Source organism: Spodoptera frugiperda, chromosome 21 (assembly GCF_023101765.2).
Source record: "Spodoptera frugiperda isolate SF20-4 chromosome 21, AGI-APGP_CSIRO_Sfru_2.0, whole genome shotgun sequence".
Lineage (NCBI taxonomy): Eukaryota > Metazoa > Arthropoda > Insecta > Lepidoptera > Noctuidae > Spodoptera > Spodoptera frugiperda.
Window position 1 is genome coordinate 6,281,296 of NC_064232.1, and position 18,926 is coordinate 6,300,221.

Below are 18,926 nucleotides of genomic sequence, written 5' to 3' on the forward strand. Positions count from 1 at the left end.
GGGAAATTGTGTCTTACTATCATACTCAGAGACATTTAATGATTACTTAAACTATTCCTTAGTAACGATTTTGTTACGAAAACAATAGGGTAGATGACTAATTTTCGTTTTAATGTCTGTCTTGTAGATTACTTTAAAACATTAGACACGTATTTTTTATTTTCTTACGGAAACAAATAAATAGATCGATTTGAAATATCGCGTGACGTGACTTTTAGGTACATTTTATACGTAGAAATGACGTATTTGCTCCCACTCCCAAACTTTGATTCGTTTTATCATCTTATACGACAAAACAAAAAAATACGTGTCTAATATTTTTTCATTACCTAACTGACGGACTAAATACATTTTTAATTTTCATACCCCGTCATCATCCCTATTGCTAAGGACTGGGTTAAGTAACCATTAAATGACTTGCATACGGTAGTAAGCTTAACTTATACATACAGTGAAACTTTATTAAGTGGGACCTGGATAAGTGAGAAACCTCCACAAATGGAACTCATACTGAGGTCCCAACACATTGGCACTGAATTACCTTTATTAGTGGGAAAAACAATCCTCTTTATCTGATGTCTCACTTAACAAGGTTTCACTGTAATATGTATATAGAATCAAATAACATAACTGGTGAAAAGTTTGTGTAGTGTGTACCTCTGCCTACCCCTCTTTGAGAACAAAAAGGACAATGTTTATTATTACTTTAAATGTCGTATTTATTATTGATTTAAACACCATTATAACAACTTAATTAAATACAGTTTCAATAACTCATCTATCAGTACCCCTTTTTTTTGAGGGGGAAAATCATCCAATGACTTCTCCCGCCTTGGGCGAGGCGAGAGGGAGTGTCAGACTCATACTGACTAAAAACCACCCCGTTCCTACTCCTGCCTGTCGAGCCGGAGCCCCGGTAAACCTTCTAGGTAGTCCGCAGGTCCGGATTAGGCATTAACCATTTATCAATCCCTTAGTATGAGTTTGCTTTAATACGTTGAATTAATCGAAACGAGACTGCGTTCGGCGCTCTGATTGGCTGGCAGTGAATGAATCAACCAATCAGAGTGCCGAAACTCGCTCTCGTTTAACGTGAAGCAAACTCGTAATAAGGGTTATGTAGATGTCTTTACTAGAGATACAATCTTATTTAATAATATAAATGCGAAAGATTGTATGTATGTTTGTTACTCAATCACGTCAAAACGTCTGAAGGGATCAGGATGAAATTTGGAACAGGGGTAGATTATAGTCTGGAATAACACATAGGCTACTTTTTTCATGGACACCTGAAACACCAGAGGCGTTACAAGTGCGTTGCCGGCCTTTTGGGGGTAAGGAATTTAAGGGTAATTGAGAAATCAGGCATTGGGAAGACTGGGAAGGGGGTGGGAGGTAATTGGGCCTCCGGTAACATTACTCACACAACGAAACATGACGCAAGCGTTGTTTCACGTCGGTTTTCTGCTCGGCCGTGGTATCACTCCGGTCAAGCCGACCCATTCGTGCCGAAGCATGGCTCTCCCACAAATGTACAAAAATTGTATCTCTAGTAAGTAAATCTACAAATATATGAGTTATTGTCACTGGTCGCTAGTGGTTTAATTGTAACCTAAAATGTATTTTAATTTAACTAATAAAATAAGGACAATAATCAGTCGTTATAACAAAACCTAACTACATAACATTGAGGACAGAATCGAGAAAAATATATCTATCCCTTTCTCTCTTATTAAAAATTGCATATCCGTGATATTATGTGCGAAATAGTGTTATTCTTTTTATTTTATATTTAACCTAGGATATCGTCTTTTAATCCCCGAAGGGATAGACAGAACATATACACAATGTAACCCCCACTTTTCCACCAGTTATGTTATAAGTCCCATGTAATAGGGGGTGAGTCTATTGCCATATACTGGGCACAATTTTAAACTCCTAATAGTTTATTTATGTAATAAATAAGATGTTTATAAGATCATGCCATTATCTACAATCAAAAGGGTTAAAAATCCATTTTTTTAACATTAGCTCATGTAAATGACAGTCAACCTCGCTACATCCTTGTTGACTGGACATCTACACTACATGAGCTGCTGTTTACATGTGAACATTAGCTCATGACGATACTAGAATGATATGAAATATTAATATCACGCTTTTTATTCCCCAAAGGGGGTAGGTAGAGTACATAAGAGACTTCAATTCGAGACTTTGGGCTATTACTGAGAATTTCTAAAATGAAAATCGTAATACTAAATGATTTCGATATATTAAAATACTGTTTCAAAACCATTGATTATCATTCAGTTATCATAAAAACTGCTTCCATAGTAAAGTTTCTTCGGGAAAGTTGTTTGTAATCATGAGTACAATCACGTGTTTAAATATCGTTCACTAATTACCAGTCACCCTATATACTTATGTGTCAGTTACAATAATCAAAACTTTAATCAGAGGTTATGAAACAGTCCTCTAATAACTTATTTGCAGTAACATATCATCACGCCCATAACCCCGAAAGGGGTAGGCAGAGGTACGTTAACAGTATACTCTTTCATTTTACAATATTAGTAGATACACGAGGCTATATAAACCATTTAACCTTCCTATACTCGCGCATTGGTCTGTGAGACCGACGAAACATTTTTTCAATTTTTTTTTTGTTTTTGGTAACCCCAGCGACTCCATTTTTTTAGTAGCTGCCGGATTCGTTGCCAACTTCATTTTAGTGCACACAGTGCGTTTGTGCGAAACGCACATGTTGGTGTGTTTGGCGCCAATCGGTCCGTCAGACCGACGTGAGTATAGGCGTAACTTTTATCGTCAGTATAAAAGTAGTATAAGATTGTTACTGTGAAGCTGATAACCAAGTGAATCTGTGATTTACATATCTTATAGCTATTGTTTTTTACAAAAAATAAAGTTTATTTGAGTTTTTTTTTTGAAGAAATATGTTTTAGTTCAGTTTACTTAGTACATAAGAAAAATATGTCAATTTTGAAGGCTAGGCAGAGGTATGAGACTGATAGTCAAGTTAAATATATAATTAACAAGTTATAACATGATATGATTGTTTCATTATATCCTCTATTTTGAAAACAAAATATAATCTTTATAGGTTTTCATAGAAAAAAAAATAAATGACAGCAGTTCAAACTATCGGTCTGTGAGACCGCGCGCGAGTATAGCTGTAACAAAAAATCACGCGAGTATAGGAAGGTTAATAATGGTCTCGCTTTGTAAGATCTTACCGCACATTCGACGGTCAGTTTAGGGCCTATGCACATCACGTTTTTTAAACGCGCGTCGCCGGCGCGTTTTTCTCCTGCACTGCTGTGGTTCTTTCCTCAAAAGACCACTACAGAATCAACTTGCACGGTTCTCCGACATCTTTAATTGATTTTGTCTGGACTTTAAAAGAGACTATGACCTCTGAGTTTGTTTCGGCATTTCTTCTCAGAGTAGTCGGATAGGAAATGCCGGCCTCATCTAGTTATTTAAGAGATTGACGTGTAAAAGTGTTATTTTATAACCTATTTGCAAAATAAATATCATTTATCATTTATTTATCAGAGCAGTTTGTTGTCGTTTGTATCAATACAAAAGTGTGAATCTACGCTAGTACCAATCGACCGATTTAGTGCACCGCACGTCATTGGAACAACGGAGCCTTTTGACACTTAATAACTGAAATTCAATGGCCAATATTGTAGAATTCACGATTGCTACACACGCGCTTTTACATCGCGTCTGTTTTTTTTTAAAACGTTGCCCCACACTTGTATTTTCTCCTGTGTCGTGGGTGCGTTTACAAACATACAAGTTCACATACACATGACACCCAGACCCGAAACAACAATTAGTGGATCACACAAAGAGTTGCTCCGTGCGGGAATCGAACCCGCTACCCGTTGCGCGGCAGCCAGTTGCCCAGCCACCGCACTAACCGTGCAGTCAAAAACCATGTTTCGCTATACAAGCGCGTCAGGAGTGCAAAGGTCTACAGGCTGCGTCTAACTTGCGTGTGTATCGCGTCTGTATCGCTACAAACGCGCGTCGACGGCGCGTTTAAAAAACGTGGTGTGCATAGGCTCTTATACTGGTTTCATTAGCTTGATGCATGAAGCTATACAAAATTAGTTCGCTTTTCCAACAAGACAGACAGACATACCAGTTTAGATCTTAACAGTCTTATTAATAACATAGCGCTATTTAACTCCCAAAGACGTAGACAGGACCATTTTTTAAATATTGATATATTATAACTCCTAATTAAATTAATTATGTTATTTGCGTAACTTTTCGAGTTGACTCGACTAGTTTCAAGTTAGACAGGAGCCTATAATCTTTAGTAGCTTGTGCGAGAATCGGTAATATCATTGAACAGTGTTTTTTTTCTTGAAACATGGCTCTACGCTAGTATTTTCTCCTGTGTCGTGGGTGCGTTTACAAACATACAAGTTCACATACACATGACACCCAGACCCGAAACAACAATTTGTGGATCACACAAATAATTTAGTTACATAATTAATTTAAAATATCTCACCATAGTTATATTACGCCATTTAAACCCCAAGGGGGTAGACAGAGGTCCAACAAAATAAATACAAATGTAACACCAACTTTTCACCAGACACATTATAAGACCAAAACAAACACAGAATCACACTTTACGCGACCAAATCCCTGAGTTTACTTTTGAGAAATTTGACTTTTTTATTGACTACGTTTTTGTAATTGCTTCTTGAACTATCTACCGACTTACTTGAAGATTTGGTTCGGCTTCTAACTCGTTCATCGAATAAGCCGTAGTAGTTGGGAAGGGGGGTGTCCACCAGGTCTGGAGGGGAGTTGGGGGTGACTTTGGAGTGGTGTATTGAAGACATGTTTTGTATGAAGTGGGTGAACATCGCCGTCTCCGTGAACCATTCTAGAAAGTACTGGTTCTGTTTTGATGTTGAGCTCTTTATGAATGCTTCTTTCTGTGGAGAGAAGGGGGAGTTTATTAGTGTTTTTTTGTGAAGAAGTATGTATTTGTTATGATATTTTTTAATATTATATTTTAAAATAAAGGGGGTTATATGTATAGGGTGATTGGTAATTAGTGAACGATATTTAAACACGTGATTGTACTCATGATTACAAATAACTTTCCCGAAGAACATTTTTGTATTAGTTTTATGTTTATCACCATAACAAAACAACAAAATTTCATTGTTTGGGAAAGCTGTTTGTAATCATGAGTACTATTACGTGTTTAAATATCGTTCACTAATTACCAGTCACCATATATACCATTACTAGCTAATGCCACGGTTTCACCCGCTCTGCTTGGCTCCTATTGGTAGCGTGATGTTTTATACCCCGTAACGTTTCTTGATAAATGGACTATCTAACACAAAAACAATTATTCAAATAAAAAAACTCTTCTGAATTGTTTGAACGTGCCGGAAATACTGGTCCAAATTGAATAATATTTTTTGTTTTGGATAGTCATAAATTGATACAAAACTAAAAAAAAAAAAGCGCCTGTAAAGTGTGTATAACCTTTCCTTAGCTTACAGCTTTCCAGAAGATTTCTTATTACTGAAAACTTACGAAAGCCCCAATATCGCTTAACTAAATCCAGGAATCGAACCCGAAACTCCATCTCAATATTCAATTTTCTATAGACCTCGTGATAACTTCGAATTAATGAGAGTCGACTGTACTAACAAACAGAAAAACACTAAAAACATAAATACTCACATCAAAAACCACCCCATTACGTCCCAAATCCCCATCCTTAACCTCTCCAAGATGGAAGAATCGCCAGAAATCACCAAGTATATCCACGAAGAACCTCAGAAACGCTTCAGAAATCATCAGGTTCCTTGTTTTAATGTCTTGCTCCCTATCTTTGTTTTTGCTAGTTTCCATTTGTAAAGCAGTCTTTAAAGTCTTATAGCATGATGTGGGGAGGATCGTAGATTCGTCTCCTTGGTAGTAGAGGACTTTTGATGGGTGCGTCAGGTCTATTAGCATACCCTGGTGAAGAGAGACGGTGTGGTTATTAAGACAAACATTTATTAAATTAAATGACAAATAAATAAAGGTAATGAAATAAAAAACATTAATGATGATAAAGGGACCCTTTATCATTACTGTTTTTTATTGATATTCGACTAATTTCGGACTAGCTCGAAGTCAGTCAAACATCAAAAACTGTAAATGATGATGGCATTACAGAATATAGCTCAAACAATAGGTAGTCGAACTTTATGCAGTCGAAATTTGGTATTTATGTTTCTTTAAAGGTTCAGGATCACCCGACTAATTTCGGAAAAGTTCGAAATCAGTCGAGCATGCTCGAAAACCGTAAGTATCATACCATACATAATCACACTTACCCAAAACTTAAAACTAAAATATACCATAACTATAAATAGACCAAAAAATCTCCATTTTACAAACTCACCTCTTCAAAAACAACAGAACTGAGGTCCGAATCGTGCGGCGGGTGCAGCATACCCGCGAGGATAGGCAGCGGAGCCTCGAGGACCTCGCGCTGGATCTCCATGGGGATGGAGGAGATCAGGGGCTGCTGCCACACGAACGGGTACAGGGAGGCTTGCAGGGCTTCCACGCACGATGATACTGATCTGTAATTAAGGAAATAATGTTTTATTACATGTAATTAATTTATAGAAGTAATTGGCTAGTTACTTCTTTGGACTGGCTCGTTGGTCGGGTGGTATCAAGTTTAGTTGCGACTACCGGACAAGAGGTCTGATTGGGGTTTGATTCCCGGGTCATGTAAAGTATTACAGAGCTAGTTTCGGTTTTTCGATAATTTCTCAGTAGTAACACGGAGTCTGGAATTGTGTCCGGTATATGGCAATAGGCTCTAATAATTTCTGATTATAAGTTTGAAATCGCCAATCCGCATTGAGCTAGCGTGGTGATTGATGCTCACACCTTCTCCATGTGAGAAGAGGCCTTTGGTCAGCAGTGGACACTTATAGGCTCCCCAAGCTCCCAATTCCCGATTCCCCAACAATCCTCATATTATTGTACCAGTTTGTGTAGTCCATTAATCGGGATTAGCACACCCACAGGAAGAGAAGCGGTAGTGAATTTATCAAAAATATATATTTACTTGGTTTATGAGCTGATTATTGATTGCATTGAGCAAGCGTGGTGATTAATGCGCAAACCTTCTCCTTGCGAAAAGAGGCTTTGGTCAGCAATGACCACTTATAGGCTGTTGATGATATACCTGAGCTGATCTCCAATAATGATGACCTTCCTCTCCAGCAGCAGCGACCCGAACACCTTGATGACCAGCCCAGCGCCGAGCAAGTCCAGCAACACCGACATGTTGTCCTCGTCCACGCGTGGCTCTATCGGACGCTTTATTATTTTTGTCCTGGAAGTAAATTCAAATTGTATAAATTAGAATTTTTCTTTAACTATCATCATCATCAGCCGAGAGACGTCCACTGCTGAACAAAGGCCTTAAACTATAAATATTGTTAATTATATGTCGAGAATCGAATCCGAGACCCATTACTCAACATTCACACTTAATTACAGCACAGATCAACAAGACAGAATTGCAGCATTTAAACCAAAAACAAATATTTTGGTTTGATTACTTGGGAATTGAATCAAGATTACTTTTACAAAACAAAACAAAAATAATTACAACCGCATCAAAATCGGTCCGGCCAATCGTGAGATAATCGCACATAAACATACATACATTTAACGCCTAATAGAGGGAGTTTTTTAATTCACTTTTTCTTTGTTTTAGTTTTAAATTATAGTAAGTTATACATATTTAGTTAATTATTTATTTATGTATTATTTCATGTACATTTGTACACTAAGTACTACGTTTAATTTATGTTTCAAATAAACATTACAACCCACGTCAAACTAAGAACCTCATTTTTTTTAAAGTCGTTTAAAAACTTAAAAACACAACTCACCTCAGCATATTATCAAAGGTAACATTAAAATTCTTGACCCCATTATTATTTTCCAAATCATAAAACGTTGCCATTTCACTTTTCTCTTCCCTCCTCAAATCTGGCAAAGTCTTACTTTTGGGAGACACATTATAATCACCGCTCGGTACATTATAATCCCCGTTCGGGGATTCGTAATCACCGGGGATGTCGTAATCGTTGTTCTTGGCGTAGCTGATGGTGATTTCCTCGCCCGGGTTTGGGAAATCGGTTTCGAATAGCTGTTGTAGGATTGAGTGGATCTCTACGTCTGAGCTGCCGTGGTGTGATTCTATTTCTTCTAGGACCTGAAAAATTATTAAACATTATTATTAGAAAGAAGAAAGAAAGAAAAACAGTTTATTTGCACCATTAAAAAAAACAATAAACATAAAATTAATAATTATAAAAAACATAAAAGTCGCGGTGCAAAAATGACTAAATTATTATTTATTAATTACATGACTAAATTATTTACAATTTAAAATACCTAAAAAGAAATAAAAACTAACTTAAAAGTAAAGTAAAGAAAAAAATTTACAAAACTAATTAATTAATAAAAAAATTACATGGATTGAAGCTTTAAAGTGTAGGAGAGCCATACTTCGGCACGAATGGGCCGGCTCGACCGGAGTGATACCACGGCCTCACGGAAAATCACCTTAAAACAATGCTTGCGTTGTGTTTCATTGTGTGAGTGAGGTTACCGGAGGCCCAATCCCCGATTCCCCAACAACCCTTAAATTCCTAACTCCCAAAAGGCCGGCAACGCACTTGTAGCCTAGCCTAGTGTCCATGGGTGGCGACGATTTCTGTACCATCAGGTGATACGTATGCTCGTTTACCGGCTTATACCGTTAAAAAAATTGGTAGTATCGATAACGAGGACGCTTATAATCGAATCCAGGCGCTCTGATTTCGACCTATCAAACAGTAAAACAAACTCGTAGACTACGTGGTAGTACCCTCCGGTAGTCCACTGGGCGGCAGTAGCTGGAAATATGCAATTATTAAATCAGGTGATCCGTCTGCTCGTTTACCGGCCTATAACATAAAACAATTTGTAGTAAGATAATGTATGTACCTTATAATAGAAGCCAGGCGCTCGGTAGCGACCTATCAAACAGTAGCAGAGTGGTAGACACGTGGTAGCACCCTCCGGTAGCACTCGACGGCAGTAGCTGGAAATATACAATTTTCTAATTAAAATTGGATTTTCTATGGAGGGAAAACATCCAATAACTTCTCCCACTTTGGGTAAGGCGAGAGGGAGTGTCAGACTCTTACTGACTAAAAACCACCCCGTTTCTTCTTCTGCTCTTTGAGCCGGAGTCACGGTAAACCTTAAACCTACCACTGGTTTGTCTTTGCGTCATCAAAAGTTTTGCTGGTAGAAAATGCCTACGGTAATAACCCCACCTTGTACACATTTATGCGCATAAAGAGCTAAATAAATAAACGCCATCTGCCGTTTTGGTATCAATTCTGACGTCACTATCGACAAAACAATCTGGATTTTTTGATGGAGTAAAATCGCCCAATGACTTCTCCCGCTTTGAGTGAGGCGAGAGAGACAGAGAGAGTTTCAGACTCTTACTGACTAAACGTTAGTTGATTAAGTCCCTCTACGTCGAGGATTAGAAACGGGGTAGTGTGTACTACGCCGTTCCTGTTTCGAGCCAAAGCCGCGGTAAGGTTGTCTACAGCCCCGATTGGACTTTAATCCAACTGGGCCCCATCCCTGATCCGGAGCTGCGGACCCTGATCCGGAGCTGCGGACCCTGATCCGGAGCTGCGGAATACCTAGCGGGTTTACCGGGGCTCCGACTCGAAAAGCAGGAGTAGGAACGTGTTCGTTTTAGTCAGTAAGAGTCTGACACTCCCTCTCGCCTCGCCCAAGGCGGGAGAAGTCATTGGATGACTTTCACCCCTCAAAAAAAAACTGGACCCAATCCACTATTGTAGTATAAATACTGAGCACAACTCACCCATAAGCCCTCTCGCCCCTCTCATCAGTGAGCACCAGCGAGTAGCACTGCAGGCTGCGAGCGTCCACCGACCACTCGCTGCGGGGAGACGAGCTCATCGTCTCCGGGAACACCAGGTTCTCTATGTGGGGCGGCACTTGTACCTGGAAATTTTTTGTTAAGACATTTTAATATTTTGCGCAGACTTAAATAATGTTAACATCAAGCTTTTTCTTATCTGAGGAGATAGTTCATAGGTTGATTTAAGAGATTTAACTCGAGATGCTTATCAATAGCATTTTTTTATGAGATAAACGAACACAGATCACCTGACGATAAGCAATCGGTGCCACCCATAGACGGGTGTCTGGATGAATGCAACATCAGAGGAGTAGATTACTTCGTAATTGATCTGCTATGAGGAAAGTTCTGCTATAGAAGTCCCAATCTTCCCTTTTTATCCCCAAATGGATAGACAGAGGTGAGCATTACGACACATAATGCCATTGTTCAACGTTCACCAACTTTTTACCATTTGTATTATAAATCCCATGTAGGGGGTGAGCCTATTGCAATATACTGGACATCATTCCAGTGCTACTACTGAGACATTTTCATAAAACCGAAAAAAGCCCAGCATTGCTTTTGCCGACCCGGGACTCAAACCCGAGGAACCCTTACCCAGCAGTCGCACTTGCAACTACTCGACCAACGATTCATTAAAAGTGCGCACGCTACACATGATGAGAAGCCCCTCTGTTACTGTTTTCTCCATTAGTACATTAATGGAGAAAAGAGTGAGTAAACCGTAATTTTTAGTTAATTTAGTATGTATCACGATAGTTATTGTAAAAAATACAATCAAGACAGTCAAAATTCTTAAATATATTGAAACAATAATCACTCACCTGACTAGGAAAAACGCTTTTAACATACGCCTGTCCAGTCATATGATTCAATCCGACCAACAAGCACAAATTGAACAATCCTCTTTCACGGGGCTCAAAAGGCAAATCTATACATCCAGCCTTCTCATCAATACTCATATTATCAATACTATCAGAACTGGCATCTAACACGTCTTTCATCGACAGGACATTCCCATCTGCATCGGTTAGGTTAAACTTTGAAGCAGTATCCATTTTGGTGATATTTCCTTGGGACGTTCTAAAGCTTTTCCAAGATCTGAATGTGGAGTAAGGGTTGTCAATGACTTCGGATTTGTAAGAGCAGATTGAGGTTTGGTGCCTGAATCTCTTGATGTTCTTCGGGTCTAAATAGGCGACTCTGGTTGACACTCTTCGCACGTAATTCTTTCTTTTTTCTGTCAAACTTCTTGTTAGTTTTACTGATTCTGTAATTAGAAATATGAGAAGAATTATAATAGAGATTGGATGAGATGGCGTTTGTTTGAAATTAAGTTTATTAACACATTGAACGCCGTGGTGGTCACCGGTGACCGACGTTAGCGGAGGATTTGCCTTCAACGGTTTTCTATTGGCAGTCAAAGTCAAAGACTTAAATATTATGTAAAAAAATGTCGTGGTTGCTCGGAGGCTTAAGACGTCCGCTTCTCATGTATGAGAGTGCGGGTTCGAAACATACCAACAGCAAGTACCAATGTGACTTTTTCGAGTTATATGTACTTTCTAAGATTATTTAGACACCACTGACAAACGGTGAAGGAAAACATCGAAAGGAAACCTGGGCTTATAATTGTAAGTGTAAAATCGCCAACCCGCATAGAGCAAGCGTGGTGATTAATGCTCAAATCTTCTCCGTGTGAGAAGAGGCCTTTGGTCAGCAAGTTTGGTGACACGCATAAGTTCAATATAACTAAGTTCCATTTCAAATTCTCTTACCTTCGCTAGTGCTGCCATCTGAGTTCTCTGTGGGGAAACTGCCAGGCTTATTGTCGTCCATGTTGCAGACAGCTGTGACCGTCTCGAAGAGCTCGTTCATCAGATCGTTGAGCTGGAACAAACAGACATACATACATGAGCAACACTTTCCATTTAATTAAAATAACGAACCATTTAAGTTTAATAGAAAACTGTTGAAGGCAAATCCTCCGCTAACGTCGGTCACCGGTGACCACCACGGCGTTTAAAGTGTTAATTTAATTAAATTTTAATTTTTAATGATTTAATATTGGTAATTAATATTGGTTTATAGTGGTTACAGCTTTAAGTCGCTTTTCCACCAGAGATGTGTTAAGTAGCTATGCTACGAGGATGTAACAGCTAAGCTCTGAAACTATGTGACCGTTTTCTCTGATACTAAGATATGTAACTGTGCGAGAAAGATACGATACTCGAGTATGCGATGAATCGCTAGTAGGGAAGCCATCCATAGCACGCATTTTTTTCATATAAAAACATATCTTAGTTGAATCTGTTTCCACCAGTGCTAAGCTATGTGTAGCAAAGAATATGATTGGTGGAAGCCAAACGCATCCACAACAACGTAGCATAGCAAATCTCTGGTAGATAGGATTGCACCGAGAAAAGCCAAGAAACTCCAAACAAAACTACACCTTACTCACCAACAAAATAAAAACGAAATTCACAAACCAGTAATAAATACGACAAAAAAAAAATTGACAACCGCGCTACTTCAGCGCTGAACTATGACTCAGGTGATACGACTATCCATGCGAAAAAAAAACAATAGTTTGCAACCATTTCTGTGAGAATTACAGTTGTGTGACCGAGAGGTCGTGGCTTAATCACAGGTTAAGCTACGGTGGCCAAGGTCGAATTGACGATGGGTGTCCATTTTCCATTCAAGTTGTTTATGGGTTTCTATGATGACTTTAATGGTGAGTCAGACGCGTAAAATATGTGACGTTGGGTTTCATTCAAAAATAGTTCTTTGTATTTTTGTGGTATAAGCCGGTGAATGAGCTGACGGATTATCTGATGGTAAGCAATCGTCGCTGCCCATGGGGGTGTAAATACATACCAGAAGCATTACAAGCACGTTGCCGGCCTTTTGGGTTGTTAGGATTCGGATTCGAGGATTTAGAAGATTAGGATAAGGTAAATTCTGGCAGTATAAAACTATTTCAAAATAATTATACACAGGAGCAGCACAACCTTAAATTATTTTATATTAACATTCAAGGCTGTTCCTCAAAAATCTTAGAATTAGAGCTGTTTTTAGAAAAAACTAAGTTTGATTTAATTTGTCTATCAGAGCATTGGTTAAAGGAGGACCAACTAACATCTTTAAATCTAGAAAACTACAATGTAATTAGTAATTTCAGTAGAAAACAAATATTACATGGTGGGTCCCTAATATTAGTTAAAAATAGTATTAAATCTAAAGAAAGGAAAGACATTGTAGCACTGTCAGTTGAACACACCATTGAGTTGTCCTGTGTTGAGCTGGATAGACATGTTGTAGTTTGTGTTTATAGACCACCTAATTATCAGAATCTTCCTTTATTTGATTCTGTCATGGAGGATGTTTTAAGAAAGGTTTCTACTAGTCACAAGTCAATAATTGTTTGTGGCGATTTCAATATTAATTTATTAGAAAATAGTACAAGCAGTATGGAATTGTTAAATTTGTTTGGATCATTTAATTTAAAAAATGTTTTTTTAGAACCAACTAGAATAACATCCTCGACTGCCACCTGCATTGATAATGTTTTTTGTAATTGTGATTACAAAGAAAAACATATTATAAATAGCTTGCCATCCGACCACTGTGGACTGATGGTTGCGTATAGCTCTTATTTGCCTTTGCTAAAAACTCAAATAAGATTTAGACAAACTACACTTAGAAATTTGGAGAAATTAAACAATTCTTTAGCTAGTAAATTAAGTATAAAAACATTTGATATTAGTAATGTGAATAAGTTTTACAACGTTTTCTTTGAATTATTAAACAAGGAATTTAACAATATTTTGCCACTCAAAAATAAAGATATTCATACCAAATTTGTATTTAGCGATTGGGCTACTGTAGGTATTAGAAAGAGTAGAAATAAACTTTTTGATCTTTATGGCATGAAACCATATAATAACGACCCCCATTTTCAACAATATGTAACATCGTACTCAAAGACTTTTAGATTAGTGTGCAAAGCCGCAAAACGTCTTTATATCAGCAATAAAATAAAATCAGCTGATGACAAAATAAAGACAACTTGGAAAATTATACAAAACGAGACTGGTAGGAAAAAAATACATAATTCAGAAATTAAATTAAGATCTGAAATTGGACAAATTTCTTCAAAATGTGATGTAGCACAGGAGTTTGAAAATTTTTTTACTAATATTCCTATTAAAATAACTAGAGATTTAAATTCTTCAGCTACACTCTCAGCTAGTTTGCTTAAAAAAAATGTAAAATCATGTCAACATGACTTTATTTTTCAATATACGAATCCTCTAGAGATCGTAAAGGTCTTTAAAGAAATTAAAATAAAATCAACTGAAGATCTTTGGGGACTATCAGTGAAAGTCTGCAAAACAATTATTCAAACTATAGCGCCCTGTCTGGCTATGATTTTTAATAAAAGTATAGATGACGGTGTTTTTCCTGACCTTATGAAATATAGCAAGGTTATCCCACTATTTAAAAGCGGCGAAACCACAGAACCTAATAATTATAGGCCTGTATCTATTTTGCCGGTCCTTAGCAAAGTGTTTGAAAAGTTGATACTGTCTCAGATGCTTCATCATTTTAATAAAAACTCCATCTTCCACCATCAGCAGTATGGTTTCACTAAAGGTCGTTGTACAACTGACGCCGGTGTTACTTTAATGAAAGAAATATTTGGTGCCTGGGAGGAAGCACAGGATGCCATAGGTGTTTTTTGTGACCTCTCAAAAGCATTTGATTGCGTTGACCACGAGACACTTTTGCTGAAATTAAATCATTACGGGATTAGAAACACTGCGCTCCGTCTATTGAAATCATATCTAGGAGATAGGCAGCTAAAAGTTCATATTAACGGTGTTAATTCACAAGGGTCTGAGATAAAAATGGGCGTTCCTCAAGGTTCAATATTGGGTCCTTTCCTCTTTTTAGTGTACATAAACGATTTGCCACTCATATTCGAAAATGAACCAAAAATGGTTCTGTTTGCAGATGATACATCACTGATTTTTAAAATAGGTCGACGTACGAATAATTTTGACGACGTGAACAGCTCCATTCTTCGAGTCTATGAGTGGTTTACTATTAATAACTTGGCGCTTAATGAGAAAAAAACCAAATGTATTAAATTTTGCTTGCCAAACGTACAAAATAACGAATGTTATGTTGCTTTGAACGGACAAAAGTTAGAATTTGTTAAGGAGACTGTATTTTTGGGTATCACATTAGATGACAGATTACAATGGGGGCCCCATATAAAAGCACTTTCGGGGAGACTAAGCTCAGCTGCTTATGCAGTTAGACAGATTAGGCAGCTAACGGACGTAGGTACGGCAAGGCTTGTTTATTTTAGTTATTTTCACAGCATAATGTCTTACGGCATTTTGCTGTGGGGGCGAGCTGCGGATGTAGAATCAATTTTTATTTTGCAAAAGCGAGCTATTCGAGCAATATATAACTTGCCCCGTCGCGAATCTTTGAGAGAACTATTTAAAACTATAAACATTCTTACAGTGCCTTCTCAATTCATTTACGAAAATATTATGTACGTGAGAAAAAATCAACAATTGTTTGAAAAAAGAAGCGACAGACACAATTTTAATACGAGAGGTAAAAATAAGTTATCTATACCGCAATTCCGATTGTCCAAAGTGCAGAAATCCTTCATGGGTTTTTGTGTTAAGTGTTACAATAAACTACCAACCACCATACTGAATCTGAACGAGAAAAAATTTAAATCTTGTATAAAGCGTGAACTGTGTAAACAGGCATATTATAAACTGTCAGATTATATTGAAGATAAAAATGTGTGGCAGCATGTTGGTCCGGCTCCACTGGACACTCGCTCACACTAGACAATGCTCTAATACGATCACTAGTTACACGTTAAATTAAAGTACTAATTTATTCCAATGTAGTCTAGGGATCCTGTGGCATCAAGCAGTTATTTATTTATTTTTTATTTGAAAAATTAAATTAAAGATTATTTTTTATTTGTATAGAAGCATTATTTCAAAATTGTAAGTGTACATATGTGGGCACTATGTTTGAAACAACCCGCTTTTTTAATTTATATTCTTTACAAATTGGTTTTATTGTCCCATAGTTTTGACGTCGTATTGTCGTTACATTGTTCCTACATATATATACAATAGGTAAATGATCAAATAATGTATCAGAGATATTGTAAAAATCATTTTTTGAAAAGAGTAACGATGGAGTTTCTTGCTCGTTCTTCTCCATTCGAAGCAACACTTTGGAACGAGCGCCTAGCTTCACTGACAGACAGACTGACGGACAATTCAATTTGACGTTTCAAAAGTGCCTAATTTAGGATTAATTGAAATAAATGCTTTGACTTTGACTTTGACTTTGGGATGGTGGGGTAATTGGGCCACTGGTAACCTCACTCAGACAAAGAAACACAACGCAAGCATTGTTTCACGTCGGTTTTCTGTGAGGCCATGGCATCACTTCGGTCGAGCCGGCCCATTGGTACCGAAGCATGGCTCTCCCACACTTTGTATACGATGCCAATGGTGTAATGGTACTTTTTGAAAGATTATGAAAACAAAATCTGATTTAATGGTTTGCATAAACGATTCTAGGATACTCGATTAATTTCAAGCTGCACTGGGACTCATAAGCATGACCTGTATCCTTGGTATGAGTTTGCTTTACGTTTAAAGTAACAAGAGCGCATTCGGCGCTCTGATTGGTTGGATTATTAGAGCCTCGTACTAAGGGTACTATCTTTGCGTAGATACAAATTCACTATATCAATATGCACTACGATTTAGGTTTACTTAGAAGCTAACCCCTTTTTAATACAATTTCAACTTTATTGGAAAGTGTTAAAGATTTCATTGACGTAATTGGACTTTCTATGTAGTCTGCTCAAACCTTCTCCGTGTGAGATGAGGCCTTTGGCCACTTAGAGGCTGTTGATGATAATGATGCCGATTGCACCATCGTAGCTGGCAGAAACGACAGTTTTATACATATCTACCTATCCCTTCAGAGTAAAATAACCGTGATAATAATATTATATTTATATACAGAGATAACAGTACACGAGAATAACATTTCCTCATACCTGTTTTGTATAATATAAACTTAGTTATCATCATTTTACAAATTATAAACTACATAAATGAAATGTCAACTTGCAATTAATATAGAATTTATGATATATAGGATAAATAATGTCTACTAATATTATAAATACAAAAGTAGCTCTGTATGTCTGTTTATAAACGTAGGTTTTCATAAACCAATATCAGTACCCTTAGTACGAGTTTGCTTTACGTTGAACGAAAATGAAACGAGAGCGTTTTCGGCGCTCTGATTGGTTGGTTCATTCGCGCCGACCAATCAGTGATGCCATGAATCGGTGGCTGTCGCGACAATCGCCGCGTCGTGTGTCGCGGAATGCTGCTCATGAATATGAGCCTCTAGCATGACTTGAAACTAGTCAAGTTCCTCGTCAAACAGTTACGTGATTAAGCCGATAACATAATAATTAATTTAGTATGTCTCACGAAAGATATAATAAAAAAAATATACCTATCTCTGCTAAGCCAATCTACAAATAGATAGACTATTGGAACCGGCCGTAGTAAGAGAGTTATAAACTTATTTTCGTCTCTAGCAAACATGATAGATTTAACTTATAATATCACACTTAAAAACAAAACCAAAGAAGTACCTGTATTCGCCATTGTGACAGTTTCAATCCGAATGACACAATAATATAACAGTTTCATATACACTACACAAAAATCTATTTTAAAGCACAAAAAATCACTACACGTATCTTCCTTACACACAAACACTTTTAAATGTACTCATATTCAAAAGAATACAACACATAAAAAAATACAACAAACAAAATTCCAATTTTAAACTTGAATATTTTCACAAAAAGAAATGAACACGAATTTATTCTTTATTTTCGTCACACACCGCGGTTTTTAGACACTGTATTGTTTACAAAATACAACACAAAAAATGTATTTCTTGTAATTTTTTTATTTGTATTTCAAGAAGCATGTATGTCTATGCAAACTGATCTAATTTGTACCGTGTTTCAAAACACAATGTTTCAAGTATTGATAAGTAGTTGTGTGGACGCCGCGTCCGACTTTATGCAGTACTGAACAATTTTATTATAATTTATCCTCGTTTAATTAAGATACCATTTTTTTCCTTAAGAGTGAAGGAATGTGAGGTTTATTAAGTCTATTATCGTTTGAAGGGTTAGAGAATGACATTTAATTTGTACTTTGGAACTAATGTTATAAAATTTTGATAAAGGGCGGTATTAATAGAACGATGCTCAAGCGGAGATATTAATCAGTTAAAAAGGGATGCAAATTTTTTCTATGATCACTTTTTACTATGAGTTTTCTTGAGGGGGAAAACATCATCCAGTGTCTTCACACGTCACTCGTTTAATTTTTTTAAGAGGGGAAACTAGGCGAGAAGGAGTGTCAGACTCTTTCTGACTAAAAACCACCCCGTTCCTACTCTTGCTTTTCTATCCGGAGCCTCAGTAACCTGCTAGGTAGTCCGCAGCTCCGGTCTCACGTCACTCTTACTGATTCAACACTACGTTCCTACTCCTTTTTCAAGCTGGTGTCCAGGTAAACCGTTAGTCCATCTACAGCGGTATTGGAACACAAAACGTAATTTAATAAGTACTAGCGACCCGCCGCAGCTTCGCATGGGTGCAATGGTGATATATTATGCATGTATTATACATATAAACCTTCCTCTTGAATCACTCTATCTATTAAAAAAACCGCATAAAAATCCGTTGCGTAGTTTTAAAGATTTAAACGTACAAAGG

At 37.3% G+C, this 18,926-nt stretch overlaps 1 protein-coding gene across 1 annotated transcript in view; it reads right to left on the reverse strand.

Moving 5' to 3' along the window:
• Positions 1-1,789: 1,789 nt before the first annotated feature.
• The window catches only part of LOC118280486 (uncharacterized), an 85,473-nt gene continuing 68,336 nt past the window's right edge, over positions 1,790-18,926 (reverse strand). The window contains exons 3-11 of the mRNA XM_050701839.1: positions 11,827-11,938; positions 10,873-11,318; positions 9,986-10,128; positions 9,082-9,178; positions 7,980-8,305; positions 7,265-7,414; positions 6,464-6,647; positions 5,755-6,033; positions 1,790-4,988 (exon numbers count right to left, since the gene is read on the reverse strand). Coding sequence (XP_050557796.1) covers positions 4,677-4,988; positions 5,755-6,033; positions 6,464-6,647; positions 7,265-7,414; positions 7,980-8,305; positions 9,082-9,178; positions 9,986-10,128; positions 10,873-11,318; positions 11,827-11,938 — 2,049 coding nt within the window. The 3' untranslated portion in view covers positions 1,790-4,676. The remainder of the gene's footprint in view (positions 4,989-5,754; positions 6,034-6,463; positions 6,648-7,264; positions 7,415-7,979; positions 8,306-9,081; positions 9,179-9,985; positions 10,129-10,872; positions 11,319-11,826; positions 11,939-18,926) is intronic.